This window comes from Gobio gobio, assembly GCF_949357685.1.
Source record: "Gobio gobio genome assembly, chromosome: 18".
Taxonomy (NCBI): Eukaryota; Metazoa; Chordata; class Actinopteri; order Cypriniformes; family Gobionidae; genus Gobio; species Gobio gobio.
Window position 1 is genome coordinate 28,049,987 of NC_137111.1, and position 18,578 is coordinate 28,068,564.

The 18,578-nt window shown below is 37.5% G+C and overlaps 1 protein-coding gene across 1 annotated transcript in view; it reads right to left on the reverse strand.

Moving 5' to 3' along the window:
* The window catches only part of unc5b (unc-5 netrin receptor B), a gene marked incomplete at its 5' end in the record, with an annotated part of 99,333 nt that overhangs the window by 68,962 nt on the left and 11,793 nt on the right, over positions 1 to 18,578 (reverse strand). The window contains one exon of the mRNA XM_079842260.1: positions 12,435 to 12,757. Coding sequence (XP_079698386.1) covers positions 12,435 to 12,757 — 323 coding nt within the window. The remainder of the gene's footprint in view (positions 1 to 12,434; positions 12,758 to 18,578) is intronic.

Genomic DNA, 18,578 nt, shown 5'->3' on the forward strand with positions numbered 1-18,578 from the left:
CTGAATTCGGGATTGCATGCTGTCTGAGAGAACGCTTCTAGTGTGGGTCGCGATACCACATTGAGTAATTTTTTCACAACTTACTGCGCATAATAATTTGATATACTCTTTTTGAAAATCCTTGTTAAACGCAAATGCACCCTTCTTTGACATCTTTGCTTCTGACTTGATCTCCTCCGTGCTCTCTAATATCTCACCTTCACTAACTGCGAATTAATAACAAATTGTGATTGGATGATAATTTTTTTCCCTCTAAAATATACTATGACGAGATTGGCTAACTTTGGGCCGTAACCACCATAGACAACAGCTATGTTTCCATCCTCCTATTTTTATGTGCATTTTGGGCATAAAAAACGTATGCGCTCAATTGAGTAGGATACATTTTCTATCCGATACGAAAACATGCGCATAAACTACGATGGAAATGCATTATCAAATAAATTCCTTGATGCACATAAAAAAAATCGTGTGACTTTCGTGATGTACAGCATAACTGTAGTAACCAGCGGAAAAATCTGAAATGCTGTTTTGGTCATTCAGAAGTCTGTTGTCAAAAATGCTCTGTATATTTCACTCCTGTCTTACATGACTGCGTTCCCAAACAGCAGCATCTGCCTCTGAAAGCATGACAACAAGTTTATTGAGATGCAATAATTTATTATATACGAAAATTATTATATATAGTGGCTTCTCCTATGTTTCTTAGTTATTAATTAGCGGTAGTTTATCAGGAAGTGACGATTATGTTCTCTTCGACTCACTGGATGGAAACGGTGCTTTATTCGCAAATGTTTTATGCAATATTGCATTTTTGCGCATAAATTACATTCTCAACTTTGGATGGAAACATTGTGGGGGGACAAGTCCCCTCCAATTATTATAAATGGCCAAATTACCCCCCCTAATATTTGAAATTCTTGCACTGCTCTGCTGCATTTCATTACGCTGCACTCTGTAAAAGTCAAATTTTTAGTCAGGTCTACCCAGCAGTCTAACAGCACTCGTCAATGTCAAAATGATTGAGATGACCAATCAAATCAAAGTAGGCAGAGTTTACCGGTCACAGAAGCAGAGCGCGAATTCCAGCGTGAAACGTCAATTTAACGTTGAAAGAAAACTAGATAAGTGAAACATTTAATTCATGTGAACTGTTTTGTGACAGAAATGTTAAACTACCGACAGTAACATCCAGTGATGCAAACTATAATAAACTAAAATATGGTTTTGAATTGAAAATATGCATTTATATGCATTAATTATGAATTTGCACATCAGAATGAAATGGAACATTCACCACCGCAACAGACAAGCAGCCATAGCAACCGCAGGTGTTATGGCTTTTCTCTCTCTCTCTCTCTCTCTCTCTCTCTCTCTCTCTCTCTCTCTCTCTCTCTCTCTCTCTCTCTGTGTGCGTGCTAGAATTAATGAGCATGGGCCGAGGAAATGCCACCTACTGGCGTTTTACACAAACAACCTCTAGTTTGGTGGCGAATCGGGGAAACGCCCGAGGGCAGAAACATGTCTTTTGCTGTTCTCTCTTATTCCCTCCATCATCCTTCACTCCATCTCTCCTGGACCACCTCACTAATGATCGCTCAGAGTCTGGGACCCAGCTATGCATCATTTACTAGGAGCTCTGGAGACAGAAAAGAAAAGAGAGAGAGGGGAAGAGATAGAAAGAATTAAAGAAAGGGCGAGAGACTAAAGCGAGAGGAAGACCTAAAGGGATTGGAGATAATGTAATTTGGAAAAAAGGGAGCATGACATGTAGAAAGAGGGAAATAAAAACAAGAGGAAGGAATGGAATTGAAGTCACAGAGATAGAGAGAAGGATTGAGGGGTGACGGTGGAATTGAGAGTGATGGAAAGACAAGTGCTGGTGTTAATTTCATTGGCAGAGAGATCAGAAACAGCTGATAAAATCTGTAATGTCTTTGACCTTCCAAAGTCATTGCTCTGCTACTAAAGAAACAATAAAACCCACAGGGATAAACTTTGCTTCAAATTCAAATGTACAAAAAAACAAAACAAAAAAACAAAGACTAAAGCTGATCAAGGAGGGTGCGATGGTATAAAAAGTTTAAAAACATTTTAACACAATATAGCTAGTTGTTTCATTTATTTTTGCTCCACTTACAGTACTGTACGAAAATAGTTCAAAATGAAGCCTAAACACAAATAGTTGAATTACCGAATTAATCAGTATTTTTGAACAAATCGATTGAGTAAAATAATGACTCACACATAAAGACAATTACCTGTTATAATCCATGTTTTTTTAATAAATGGATTGAATAAATTAAACGATGAATCACTCATAAAGGCAGTTGCCTGTTTCATTCATTAATGAATCTGTTTTTGATCGAATCGTTTGAATGAATGAATCAATGACTCACTTATAAAGACAGTTGCCTGTTTCATTCATGAATGAATCCATGTTTTTGAATAAATCGCGATAATTCAAAAGCCTATTTGGAAAAATCCTATTAGGTTTTTGTAGAGGGAACCAGGGTGATGGTAACTTCCGGGTTGGACTACAATACATCATCCCTGCACCACTCTATAAAGACAGTTGCCTGTTTCATTCCCGAATGAATCCATGTTTTTTAATAATTTTATTAAATGAATGATCAATTGACTCACCTGCTGAAAAAACCCCATAGACTGAAACACTCAAACGCAGACATCTGTCAAACATCTGCTGTTCCCGAAACACTACTCGGTCAATCAAATTTTAGGACTGGAACAACATGTTAATAATGCTCAACTGTAATCGCATCTTACCTTCTATATGTTGTGAAATTTGGAAGGAAACTCACATTTCTGTGTTTGGCAGTATAAATATCTCGAGCCATGTTTACATCGAGATTAAACCCACAGCTAAACACATCCATCCAATAAAGTATTTAAAGGGTTGTCGATCTCATAAATGTCTTGGTTTTATGAGCAGTTGGATGTATTGACTGTTTTGCAGTATCACGGTAAAATGAAAGTATATTTAATGATCGTCAAGGATAGCAGAAAGAATCTGTCTGCCACATGAGCAGAGCTTCCCAATGTTATCGGACAGGAGAGAGAAGGAGCGCTGTGCACAGAGTATAAATGGAGAAGGTGAGGAAGCGCTGGAGGCTATATGAAAGAAAAGGCCCATTCTATTAATCATGGCTTTGATGGAGGGTGCCATGGAGTGACAATAAGTTCTGGTGCTCCTGCAGCAAGCCACGGGTCTCAGCTGCTGCTGGCCTTCACTGCAGCTACCCAGAGAGACCCCCATGGGCCCACTGCTCAACCCCACTCTATAAAAGAGACAAGTGGAGACTAGCTTTAGGTAGCAAGGGATAAAGTAGAACAGAGTTATGGAACAGCGGTTCTTTGGAAAAGCTATAAAAAAGGAGCAAAATAGACACAAAGTGCACCTTTTATTTGAAGTCAGACAGAGAGATGATAGGAAAATGCTTGTAAATTATCTATCACAATGGATTTTAGAAATCTAATCACCACCTAAAGCCACCTTCTGTCACCTTCGGTTTCGAGCAGACTGTCTGATAAATGAGTCTTATGACCTCAAGAATAATAAAGTGTGAATGTTCTGTTCTAGACTACAGCTGCTTGCTGTCTTGGTCACCTTATTAGAGGCCCATATAAAGGTCCAGGTGTATGTATGCTCTGTTTGCCTTCACAAGCTCCTGCATCACACCAATCTCACCTCCTCCTCAGGGAAGGAAGAATGGAATGAGAACATAAAAAAGAAAGATTTCTTTAATACAGTGTTACTTTATGTGGTCATTTGTGAAGTGTGCGATGTTATACATTACTGCTGCACTCAAGCAATAAGGCATTAACTGTCTAAAGTACATTAGGAATTCTCTCTTTTTCTGGCCATTTAACCCATTTTCAATATAAAAATGAGTTTCTTTTTATGTTTTCAAAAGATTACTTTGATTTCCAGGAGTTTCATGCTGCTTTCTGCTGCTTCTCCAAGTGCTCAGATCCATAACAGTTAGAATACATTTGAATTGAATCAATTTCAAGCTCATCTGGACCACGAGAAGCATCTTCCTCCATTACATTATATATATATATATATATATATATAAAAATATATTAAAAAGCAAATTTATAATAATAAGAAATATATATTTGAATAAATATTTTAAACGTATATATATATATATATATATATATATATATATATATATATATATATATATATATATATATATATATATATATATATATATATATATATATATATATATATATATATATATATATATATATATATATATATATATATACATTATATAATGTTTTTTGTAAAAATGTCCCTTGTATTTTCAATACATGTGAATAAAAATAAAAATATATATTTTTTGACCCCAGACTTCTTTTATAACAGATGTGTTAAAAGTGTCAAACAAACAAACAAAAACGTATATTTTCCTTGTCTGCAGCCTTTGACATCACACATCAGGCTAGTCACTTGTGCAGGGCTCTAAAACAATTATTTAATTTTTTTTATCAGTCATTGGACAATTCTCACTGACTAAATATCCTCCCCAAGAGGCACATCAGCAGCAGCATGTAAGCCCAAGTTGCAGGTTCGATTCCACCTCCTGCTGATCCTGTGATCCAATCCGCCAACCACCCGACGACACTCCTATCTCAAACCACATGAATCATGCACCAGTCTAATCCGTCTTATACTCTTCTGTTTGAACAAACAGTGATAACAGAAGCAGAACTGCATTAAGTTATGTATTGAACTATCAGGAAAATGTAATAAAGATTTAGCATGGGTCAATTTAAAAGACTCAATCAATATTTTCCCATGTATGCTCTTACTCACTCTTATTACAGACCCTGTGTTATTAACTGACATTTGATGCTAGTGAACGGAGGCGAAACGAAGAGGAGATGAGCATGAGCGACACATCCAAATGTGTCTTTGAAATGGCATTAGTCCCATAAAACAGGGAAATGAAAGATTGAGAGGAGAATAAGGGTTACAGGCAAAGATGGGGAGGGGGGGGGGGGGGTGTTGGGGCGGGAGAGAGACATGACAGAATAAAGGGTTTTTAGCCTGCGGTGTTGTAGCTTTTCTTGGTGAAGTGTGAGGAGACTGCATATCTCCCTGAGTCCAAACGAGAGCAGGGCAGCTGAAAGAGGTGCTAATTTAAACGCAGAGAGACACCTGGACACCTGATTCCAGCTATCCACGGTCATCACACAATGAGCACAGAAGTCCAGCTAAATATAACTCTGCCACACGCTTGTTCTGGCTCACGCACACATGTCATACCCTTACCGCTAGCATATGTGTCTACCATCTCAGTCACATAAGGTGCATCTGTCACATCAGGAAGGTGAAACATAGATTTATTAAGATTTTAAATTAAAAAAAATATTTTAAGATGGAATATTCATTATTTGGTGGGAAAACATCTGTGCCCTAATTATAGTTTCCCTACTGACTTTAAAGGGATAGTTCACCCAAAAATGAAAATTATCCTATAATTTACTCACCCGCAAGCCATCCTAGGTGTATATGACATTCTTCGTTCAGATAAATACAATCAGAGTTATGTCCTAATCCAAGCATAATAGCAGTGATTGGCAGCCCAAAATTAGAAGCCCAAAAAAGTGTATCCATCCATTATAAAAGTAATCTTTTACGAAGAAAGCGTACGCCTTTCTTCTTTTGGGTGAACTATCCCTTTAAACTGTGCAAAAACACACTCATATATGTTATGTAGCTCAAAGAGGACTATGGTGCTAGCAAGATCATGGGTTTGATTCCCAAAGAATGCACACACTAATAAAATGTACATCTGACAAACTTGTTTAGTTCCAAAACCTAGTGAGCTAACTGTAGAAGAAGTGTTTTAAGGGATTACAGACATTACAGTAAAGTGCTAAAATGCCAAAACGAAGGCAACATTTTAATTATGCTGCTTCTTATGACACCTATGGACGAACTATAAGAAAACAGTTCAGTGTAAGTGAACACAGCGTTGCACTTTTGTGAAAACAAATCCAAGATGGCAGAAAATGGCAATAAATAAATGTGTAGGCTATATCATGCAGTACTGAAAACTATTGATGAAAATAAATTCAGTCTCCACTGTCACATAATCCTTCAGAAATCATTCTAATATCCTTATTTTGTGCTCAACATTTCTTATTATTATAACAGTTGAAAACGGTTGTGCTGGTTAATTTTTTTTGTGGAAACAAAATAGTTTTTCAGGATTTTTTTATGAATAGAAAGGAAAGAACAGTATTTATTTGATTTAGACATTTGTGATAATATAAAGATCTGTACTGTCACTTTTAATAAATTGTTTTCATCTTTGATGAATAAAAGCATTTGGATTTCTTTAAGAAAAATCATACTCTGTTCATGTACTATTTAGAATGTTCTCTTAGAAGGCTTCCGCCTAGTTATTAGGCAGTTCACTTAGTTTTGGAACAGTTTAAGCAGAAATATCATGTACTTTCCTTAGCGAAAATTGCGGTGTACTTTGGAATAAAATTGAATGTCTTCAAAGCTCAACCCTGAAGCACAATTCAATCGTAAAGATTATCAGATAAAAATAAAAAAAATAAAAAAAATCAACAATTTCACTGTGTGCTTGAACGGTCTCTACACTTTGTGAACCCTTAGCACAGAAATCAGAGTCTAAGTTCAGTCAGGCCCCTGCAGTGGGCTCTTTTCAGACAGCAGGGGTCCAGGGAACACAGAAGACAAAGAACTGCTCTCAAACCCAACACAGAAGGAGAGAACGGCTACTCGCCCTCTGGAGAGGAGAAACGCTTTTCTTTATTCTCCTCTCCTTCTTATGTGCCTGTTTTAAGTCTCATCTCCAGGGCAGCCGTTGCACTGGGGAGCTCTTTAAGCCGAGGATGTGCATCGTACACAGATGTAACAGAACATGAGCTCTTTAAAGCTGCAGAAAGTCAATGGTGCTACATTCACTTTTTTAGATTGTTGTTTATACTGCAAACGCTGAATTACAACATCTCTCGTGTACTTCACAGCGATTTTGCGCATGCATGATTGTGGTTAGACTGAAAATCCCACACGGCTACCAACAAAATTTAATACAACGGATACATAAAAATAAAATAAAATAAAAAAGCAATGTTTAAAAAAGAGGGGGACAGAGACAAACTGTTGTTGGAGTCAGGCATCAGAATCAGATTGTGAGGTTGCCCGACCAAAAACATGCTGGACAAGATAAATGATTCAGATACAAATTACCAGCCGCACAGAGAGATATTCTGGCGCCATGCAATCCATTCAGCATCGCACCGAATGCCCAATACACAGATGTTCAAAATCAATAAGAAAGGAGTGAAGAAGAAAAAATCAAGTAAGAGAAGAACACCTGAATCGATGAACTCCTTGATGATAAGTATGGGGTGGATATCTGCACCGTATGCAGATATCCATATATACTTTGATATCAGGGGTTTGCTGTGGACTTCTGAAATGAAGAGGCAACATCTAATGTGAATTCATTCAATTTTTGTTTTTAAAGCGCCCCTATTGTTGTCTTTCGAATATTCCTTTTTATGCTGTGTGTAATATTGCTGTTTGTGAATGTAAAGGTTCTGCAAGGTTGTAAAGTCGAAAGTGCACGATAAATAAAGTTATTGTCTCCCAAAAGAAAAAAAACGACTCTGAACCTCCTATATGAGTCGTTTTTAATTGGAATCCCACTGCGTGATGGTTCTATGTCACTAGATAAGATATTCACATAATGCCCAATGTTGTACACTGTCCGCCCGCCCACAAACATATCATTTTACTGAAGACTGCTTCTCAAATCTCGGAGTTCGACGTGGAATTCGCAAAAACGCTTGCTCCTGAATGATGACTCCGGATATTTGGACAAGCTTGCTCCTCAGAATCACAACCTGTAAGTATGATTCATTATTAATGTATATATTTTCTACTGGGTGTAGAAAACTACAAAATATGTAGTTTTGTGTTTTATATTGTGTAAGTTTCGAGCTAACTGGCTAACTCATGTTATTACTGTAATAGTTAAAGGGGTCATGAACTGGCTTTTAAAAAAATTTTATACTATTGTCTGAGGTCAACTTATGACGTTCCCGTGGTAAGTCATAGGCTATTATAAGTATAGGCTATTTTCTACCATGGTTTTGAGCCTCTCTCATAGAATGCTCTGTTTTTATGGGCGTGCCGCACTGAAGACTTGGAAGTAAATGTCCACTGCTTTGATTGGATACGATTTGCATATTATAATGAGCTTCAGCTCCCCCCATCAGTACATGTGGGAATTGTTCTGAAAGCGTGTGGGAAAACAGCAAAATTAATGATTCATCCCACAGTGCTCGCAAAATGTCTTTATCAAACAAACACAATGATTTATCTCTCATCCAGCAGCGATTGATTGTAATGTTATTTTTTATTACTTGGCATGCCCGATCGGTGGATATAACAACTGCGAACCGGTGGGCGGGGCTACAGAATCAGGCGTTCTTCTTCTTTTGAGGCGGTGTTTCACCACACTCTGACGTCACATCTAGACACAATCTCTCGTTTGCTGGGCCTGGTGTCAATAAAAGCTTTTCTTTTACTAAAAAGGAAGTTTTCAGCTCAGAAACTTACAGGATATTCTTATATCACCATGACCTTACATATCAAAAGCTCAAGGGAAAGATGATTTCTCAATTCATGACCCCTTTAATGCAAATCAGCCGTGGACTACTATTACCTAAAACGGTGTCTATAAACGCAGATTGTCTGCAAACTTTAATGTTACATCAGTCATTCACACTAGTGTTCGGCTAAGCGTTGTTAATTATACAGTTCCCGCATGTGCACCGCAATAAATTAAAAATATACACATGGGTTTGTTGATGGACACACACTTGTTAATGCTGATGGTAAGGAATTACAGTTGCAACATCTCAGAAGTGTACCTCAAACTGAGTAGTGTATTACTGAGAAATGTCCTGCTCAAGTCGTCCTTGCAATGAAAGTTCAGGTTGAATATCTAGTTCTTTCAATGTTTCATCATTGGACTTGCGCTCGGATTAATATGGTAAAATCGATTCCATTGTTGCGGTCTTTACTGAGTGTACAATCGCTGAGTTTTAGGAAGCCTCCGGAGCTAAAGTTTATGCTAATGGACGTTTTGTTTCCGACAAAAGTGCACAATCTGAGTTGTTTTCAAACTGCATTTGACCTGAATGAAATATGGTAATACATACAAAATACGATTGAACTTCAGCTCAGTCAACATATTTTGAAGTGCATGACAAGCGTCACAACAGCAATGGATCACATTTGCATTTCTCAACTTTTAACCGCTCTCAATGCTTTACCAGTCAGTTAGGGTCAGGATATGTGAGAAATTCTCATTTTAATGATTTACTTTATTAAAGTATTAAAGCAAACTTTATTTAATTTTATATGCGTGTGTTTAAGCCTCTGGGTCACTTCAGAAGAGTGCTGAGACTATTTAAATACTAGAACACAAACACTTTTTTAGCCATCAATGCATGCTGTTCTCGCAAATGTTTGGTTCATTATCGACTTGTGAATGTGAGGCTTCTTCCTGAATCATGAAGTGAGAGAACAGAAAGACATCCCACCACTCAGACGTTCTTTTATCAATAAAACAAGGGAATGGAGAAAGTGTGGGAGTATAACACAGTGAAGAGGAAACAGATACAGTAGGGACCCCAAAGCGCACAGCATGCCGTCAGTGCCAAAATCAACAGATATCTTCAGCTGCCGGAGTATAATTCTGAATAACACTTAATTTGTGCTGACTTTGTTATTGCCTTCTTGCAGATTGAGTATCATTATAGGCATCTTACAGGGATAATTTACAGTAACGACTACGCAAACAAAAGGTTGTCCATCAGAATAATCATTATCATGAATATACTGGAAAGTTATAATTGTTTCCTGAAGTGTTGCAGCAATAATTAAATCGATTCAAGTTAACAAAATAAATAAATAAAAAAGACACCCAGGCATATTGAGGAAATAAAAAGTTTAACATTAAGAATTGATGTAATATGCTAACGGCTTGGACAAGGTGAGACTAACACACACGAAATCCAAGTTAAAAAATAAAAGGCTTTTAATTAAAAAAGTGAACACGCAGAAGAAATCATAATAGCATCTACACTTAATATAAACAATTCTGGGTAACACTTTATAATAACTACACGCTGTGAAGCATTAGTTAAGCATTAGTAAATAGTTCATTCATCATTTATAAAGCATTGATAGACATTAATTGGCAGTTTATAAATACAGCTATAAATGCTTTATTCTTGATTTATAAGCATATCTATAATGTGTTTAATAATTGTATTTTCATACTAGATCCATTTATAATTTCTAAATCAAGTATTACATTATTTACAAACCAGTTATTTAGGAGTTGTCAGTGGTTCATCAGATCATTTAGAAAGTGTAAGTAAAGGATTAATAAACTTTTTAAAATATACTTAAATTTAAATATACATTTATACATCTTATTATTTAGACATATAGTAATAGTTACTCAGTGTGTTAATAAATGCTTTATTAACATGTATTCCAACTGTAATTCATGATTAATTCAGGTAGTTATAAAACATTTACTAGTTGTAAGTTAACTATTTCTGTGAGCTCATCTAAAGTGAGGACTATTTATGCGTCGTAAAGCTTTTACAAAGAAGATATAAAGGCTCAGTTCTCTTCTGCGCGGCTGTTCTCTAATGTTTTATAGTTAGTACTGTTTTGACAATGCAAAATATTTTATTATATTATTATTGTTTTATCTAAATTTGATTTGTTGTATTTTGGCTTTTTGGTTTAATATTATTTTCCATGACATTAAAGAGGTTTAATTTTAATTTAATATTAAGTTACTAGTCTCCATTTTTGCATTTTTAAATAAATATTTCTATGTGCTATATTCCTCCTGTGTTGTATTTGTTTACTTTTTCTGTTCAGAAGAGAACTGAGCCTTGAAATCTCCTTAATAAAAGCTTTACGAGGCATAAATAGTCCTCACTTTAGATGAGCTCACAGAAATAGTTAACTGACAACTAGTAAATGTTTTTTAACTACCTGAATTAATCATGAAATCACAGTAGGAATACATTTTAATAAAGTGTTTATTAACACAATGAGTAACTATTACTATACATCCAAATAATAAGATGTATAAATGTACATTTAAATAGTTTATTAATCCTTTACTTACACTTTCTAAATGATCATATGAACCACTGACAACTCCTAAATAACTGTTTTGTAAATAATGTAATACTTAATTTAGAAATGATAAAATGATAAAATGATAATTTATAAAGTATGAAAATACAATTATTAAATACATTATAGATATGCTTATAAATCAAGAATAAAGCATTTATAGCTGTATTTATAAACTGCCTATTAATGTCTATTGATGCTTTATAAATGATGAATTAACTACTTACTAATGCTTAACTAAAGCGTCATAGTGTGTAGTTATTATAAAGTGTTCCCCAGTATCAAGCAATTTCACATCTTGGCATGATTTGGGATCTGTCTTTCAGGAACAAATGTTTAAATGTTTGTTTTGATTTCATTATTTCCATAATGTAGTAATCTGGTCTATTGATCATTGCTGTGTGCTCTCAGATTAGCGTAATCTTACACTTGAGCAAATACCATTATGCGAACTGGATAAAGAGAGTTAATCTGGACTCAGTCTTTATCAACATGAAGAATAATCCAAATGGATGAATTAATTTCACTCTAATCACCATAATAGGAATGTGTTCTTTTGTTCCAGTGACAAATTTGTTCTGTTAAAAGTCAAATCAGGTCAGAGGTATGTAAATTAGTCAATAGGAATATTTGTTGGATGATGTTTCAGTATAACGGCAGCATATATATTAGGGGAGATTAGGGTTATTGTTTAATCGTAGTTTTTTTTTCTTTCTTTTTTCTAATTCTAACATGATACAATGTTTTCTCTATACAATGGCTATAGTGTAGGCCTCAATGTGGGAATGTTGTTACAAAATGTTGCAGTTCTTTCAATAAACTACTTTTTGTGTTAAAGCTGAAATATTCAAAAGCTTTTTATTCTGCCAAGAACATACCAACTTTAAATCAATAATATATTGGTATTCTGAAAATATCCATGATGATGATGATGACAGTGTCACTAAAGTGCGAATGATGTGTGTATTTAAATAAGTTTGAATTTTTAAACATATAATTGAAAACCTGAAAATGTATTTGTGCTTGGGGGCTGTCGAATGTTAGACACCAAGCTAAAGGCATCAGACATATGGCTGAAATTAGATTACACAATCACAAATGTCCCAATCAAGACCTCATGCATAATTCATAGCTGTACCTCACGGCATGATAATTACTTAATTAATATCCTGCCAACCTGAGGCTCCGCTGAGACTGGACCGCCTGTAATCCCATGCCATCCCAAAGCAGGCAGAGTGTCCATTGGGATGGGTGAACCTCCACCGTGGGAGCTCCTGATGAGCATTCAGCGTTGCAGACTCCCACCTTGTCACTGACAGTCACCATAGAGCTAAATCCGGTGAGCTTGGACCTTCTTTTTTCTTTGCTTTCTTCCCCATAATCTGGCCGATCCAATAATGTTCTCAGCTGGGCCTCGAACAGAAAGATTTCTCCCCTGCGTCGTTCCCCGAGCCACATTCCCAGGAGCCGCGGGGTGACGGTGGATTTGCGCTGTTCGCCCTGAAAGATGGATTAGACATGATTGATATGAGAGGACGGGTGGTTTTCAATAAAGGTCTCAATCACACAAGACTGCATTTTCATATCCAAGGGAAAGCGATTTCTTGTGGCCCGCATTAGTCTGTCACGTTAAACGCTACAGAAATCCCAGAACTAAAAGCTTAAGCTGAATTTGATGAAAACATTCTTGTTCTGTAGATTTGGCCAAGCTGATTATTTTCAAATAATTAATCCATTGCTGTTAGTATTCTAAGATGGACATAGCTAATTTTCAGTATCCCAAACTGACCTTGTTAAAATATCTCAGCAAAAAAAGAAACATCTATCTACTTTCAAACGCTTTTTTTTCCAGGAAAATTCTTATGATGTCTAAATATTTGTATGCACATAAAAAATATTCAACATCTGAGACATAAATAGAACACATTTCACAGACATTTGACGAACAGAAATGGAATAATGAGTTCCTGAACAGAGCGGGGGACAATATCAAAAGTGGCAGTCAGTAAGTAGCAGTCAGTATGTGGTGTGTCCACCTGCTGCTTTAAGTCCTGCAGTGCATCTCATCTTCATGGACGGCAGCAGATTTGCCAGTTTTTGCTGTGAGATGTTAGTCAATTCTTCAATCAAGACACTTGCAAATCCTCAAACACATCTGGACGACACATGGTTTGACACTGCAAGGGCGATCATCTGTCCTTCGTGTCTCCCTGTAGCACTGTCTCAGGCGTCTTATATTATGGACATTGCAGTTTTTTGCTCTGGCCACATCTGTAATCCTTATGCCTCCTGCAGCAGGACTATGGCATGTTCACACAGCTGAGCATAGTCAGTAGAAAGGTCTCTTTAATGTCTTAAAGGGATAGTTCACCCAAAAATGAAAATTTTAAAATGAAAATTCTATGGCTCTGCATCAGCCGTCCCCACGCCATCACTTCTGATGAATAAGGTCAAAATACATTCAAAATACCGTCACGATCATAGATGTATACATGGACTCCTCAATAGTGCCTGCACGGATTGGTCAAATGAGGCATCTACGTATATATATCTTTGATCGCGCCAGTATTTTGACCTTATTCACCAGGAGTTATGGCGCTGGGAATACTAAATGACATTCGTCTGATAAGAGGTAAAAAAATAACATAAATACTGTGGCGAACAGCGAGGCCGAGGGACAGTGAGGGCGGGACGAGGCGGCGCTCATCAGGGAGGATGAGCGCCGCCTCGTCCCGCCCTCACGGTCCCTCGGCCTCGCTGTTCGCCACAAATACTGTTCGGTTTCTCGCATGGTTTAATAAGGATTCGTATGTCTATGTGTTTTTACTCTCATTGCTCTCATACTCTAAAATACCCATTGACATGCAGACTATCACACTGCAACGGTTGGAGTTAAAAATCTTCATTTGTGTTCTACTGAAGAAACAAAGACACCTACATCTTGAATGCCCTTGGGGTAAGCAGATAAACATACAAAAATCGTTTTTGGGTGAACTATCCCTTTAAGTTATTGCAATTGTGACAATTTTCTTCAGCCTGTAAACTGTTAGCATCTTAAAGACTGTTCGAAAAGGGTTTGAACAGGTTGTTTATACACTTTCCAAAAAAGATCTGTAAAGCTTATTTGGATTTTACAAAATTATCTATAAAATACAGTATCCTGAAAAAAAGGACAATTCTTTTTTGCTGAGTTTGACTCATTAATTTCTACACTGATAAGCTTATAACGCGAGTAAGCAAAGATGTGTTTACATAAAGGGCCCTATTTTAACGATCTGAAACGCAAGTGTCAAAGCGCGAAGCGCAAGTAACTTTGTGGGCGGGTCTCGGCGCTGTTGCTATTTTCCCGGCGGGATAAATGGCTCTTGCGCCCGGCGCAAATCTAAAATGGGTTGGTCTGAAGTAGCTTCATTATTCTGTAACAGTCACAGCCTATTACAAGGCATTCTATCTTTTCTGGGAGGCTATGTTCATCCTCATCACTAGGGGTCACTAGTAGTACTCCATGTTTTGTATAAATTTGAGAAGTAGCAGAAGAAGAACCAGTTTGATTTGCCGTCTGCTGCACTCGCTTTTGAATCCTTGTTTGGGAAACTGTTTGTTTGCTGCCCAACTGTAAGTGTTGCTTTATTCCCTGTTTTGTTCCTTGTATATTTTTGATTTAGTTGGAGATCCATTCTTTGTCAATATATTGTTTGAATTTAAGTTACTTGTTTACGAATGAGGAGGTAATTTGTTGTATTTCTTTTGTTTGTAGAGGATTTTTATGTCATACTTAATCCTGGATTATTTGCCAGAGGACCTACTGGTTTGAGTACCTTTGGATGTGGTTAAGCTATTGGCCAATGGATTGTAATGAAAATAACTTCTCTATAAGGACATCTAGACATCGTCTTGCCAACTATTAACAAAGACTGATCTCATCCTTACGAAACTGGTATTTGATGTCCTGTTCCAATCACTAATTAGTACTCCAGAACCCTCCTATAACAGGCCACGGTTGTTGTTGTTATTTTTGGTTATATGGTTTGTTTGTTTATGTAACCATCACTTATAAAAGAGTATATTTGTGGATTTCTAGTATTTTGGTTGTTTTTTCCTTTCTTCTTTGTTTTGATCTTTGAGATACTTTGTATCCAGTCCTGGGTATTTTGCAAATATGATCCATCCCTTTTATTTCCTGTAACCCCTTGGTGCAAGGTAGCCAAGACAGTTATAATTCATAGGTGTGGTTTGGGCGTAACGTGAATAAACCAATCAGAGCGTCATCCAACATTCCCTGTAAAAGCAGGTGCGCAAGTTCCATAATGGATTGCTATTATTATGGCGTATTTACCAGGCGCACGCCAGGAGCGGTTCACAGCCGAGGAGACTGATGTGCTTGTAAGAGCAGTGAAAGACAGAGAAGTTGTGTTGTATGGGGATGGGACAAACCCACCCAAAATAGCGTCGGTTAAACAGGCGTGGCAGGAAATAGCCACAATTGTTTCATCAGCTGGCATCCCCAGGACGTCGCACCAGTGCCGCAAGCGCTACAATGACATCAGAAGACGGGGAAAGTCCAAGCTTGCCAGCATCAATCAGGCACGCCGTGTAACGGGAGGTGGATCTGCCTCTACTCAGGACCTGACGCCAGCAGAGGACATCGCTGCGTCCACCCTCACCGATTTTTTTTCCTGGTTCTTGACGGACAAACCAATTTGTTAGATGTCCTTATATACATATATGTCTTGCCAGAAGTTGCCACTATTGGGCAAACAGGTCTCCTTAATTATTAGACTACAATTAGCCTGAATAATTTGTAAGCTAGATTTATGCCTATTTTTTTCACATCTTCGTGGCACACCACAATGATTTCCGTCATCTCATGTGTTAATATTTTTTAGTGTAACAATTTATGATTTGCAAAAATAACTGTTGCATCTGTGTAGATTAGATGAGCAAAGTGTATGCGCGTTGTGCACGCTATACATTATGGTCAAGCATGCGCCCTTAAAATAGCATAATGAACAACGCGCAACGCGCCACTGACTTTAGACTAGGTTTTTTCTGGTCAGTGGCGCAATTGTTTAAAGGAACAGCAAAATAGCACCAGGGATTGTTTGCGCCGGAACACGCCTCCTTTTTTGCGCTGAACCGCCCAGGTAGCGCAAGTTCATTCACTAGTTTAGCGACGTGCTTCTGTGGAGGGAAAAGCGTGCTTTGCGCGGGTGCAAAATAGGAATGACACATGCGTCGGTGTACAAAGTCAATTGCGCTGGGTGCAAGATAGGGCCCAAAGTGTGATTTTGGCACCCATAAAATGTCATATGCTTGCATATCTTTGAAATGTATACTATTAATGCATTTGCATCATCTAAATGTAAACATTTTGCATATGTACAACCATTTTTATAGGATCAAAAATGTTATGGAATTAATAGGTTGATTTTATTGTATTTACTCAATGTGATTAATTAAAAATGTTCTCTGTAATGCAACATGGGAAGGTGAGATGAGGCGGATCCAAATCCAGCCTGCTAGTGAGAGCTGTGCCGGTAAACCTCACTCCTCTGGTCTCAAAAAGCATCTTTACACAGCCGAGTTAAGGTGGCTCTTAAGCAACTCTGTGTCTGCTCAAAAGTCTGTGTAAAGACTAGTGGTGGGCCGTTATTGGCGTTAACGTGCTGCATTAACGTGAGACTCTTATCGGGCGATAAAAAAAATATTAACGTTAATCTATTCTCAAAGTTGGGTTGGGAGCTGGGTCCTACGCAAGCTATGATGACTTTCACCTTGATATTTTAGCGCCGATGTATACCTAGCCGAATTGCACTGTAGGGGGCGAGAGAACGAGTCTTCGAACCTGTGTGTATGCCTACTAGTGTTGTCGGTTGTGTGACCAGTCTGAATTTCGCGCGGGCTTGCACATAGCGTTAATTTTACTACTTCCCGCAGATTTCGCGCTCGCATCTGAAGCGCACACTCACATACCATAATAAAGCTTCCTCTGACATACAAGTGCAAAAATGAGCTCCTTTCTCCAGCTTATTAATGGTCAAATACACTCAAAAATGTCTCAATGCCCATCTTGGTGAGTTTTAACGTAAACACAGTCGTAACCAGCTCACAGGAACAGTTTTTGGGATCCATGCGTGCGTCAGGTCTTAAAGGGACAGAAGTTATTTATTATTCAAACTACAAAAAGACAAACGATCACTTACGAGCACACATATTCTGAATGCCTTCAGCATAATTCAAATGAGCCATTTTAATCTAGATTAATCTAGATTAATTCCAAGATTACAGTGAGATTAATCTAGATTAAAAAAATGTATCTATGCCCACCACTAGTAAAGACGCAATGCCGCATAAAAGCAGACTTAAAATATGCCGTATCTGACCCACCTCAGCCCCTATCAAAGGCGATGCTGAAACGGTTTTGATTCAGTGTAAATGAACGCAAACTTGTGCCGCCCTAAACCATACCTGTCAAGTATCCCGTTTTGGCCGGGAAAGTCCCGTATTTTACCCTTCTTTCCCGCCGTCCTCCCGTATTAGTATTTTCCTGTAAATCTCCCGTATTTTAACCTGCGTTATTAAAAAAACAATAATATCGGAGTAAAAAAACAAAAACATTTCCAATCTGAGCTCTGTAACTAGCCTCGCGATAACTGGCATCTACAGTAGCCTACAGTATAGGTGCCAGTTGTCGCGAGGCTAGTGTGTGACTGAGGTCAGATGACGAGTGACAACGCGGGAAAAAAAACAAAACAGAGACGGATGATGATGGACGTAACGATAGAGACGGATTAAGGCTCTCCTGCCAAAACAAACCAAAAAAAAAACCTCGTGTAAATACCGTGATCAATGGGACAGCGAATTTAATTATAAAATGTAAGTGACTTAATGTTAATTAATTGTTTATGGAACTGGCGTATGAAATCAGTGTCATTTCCAGTCGTGATGGTATTCTGGAAAACAACACTCTTGTTAGTGTAATGTTGCTTAACTGTATCATATGTTATAAATATAATAACTACACCATTTTAACCGTGTATGTTAACTGAGTTTCTGTGTGTGAGCGCTGCTCATTTGTTTTCGATTTTCTCCTCGAGAGGCTGCGCGAGCCTCAACCACTCAACATTGTTGTCAGTTCGTTTGATATTATTATCCACTATCGATCGCCACTTACACTAACTGAATGCCGAATCATTATTGCACTTTGTTGATTCCCTAGTTATTTTTTTTTTGACATTTTACTCAGGATACTTGTCTGTTGGGCAAGTAAAATTATTTTTCACTTGCCCCTTCAAAAAATCCACTTGTCCCGGCGTAACAG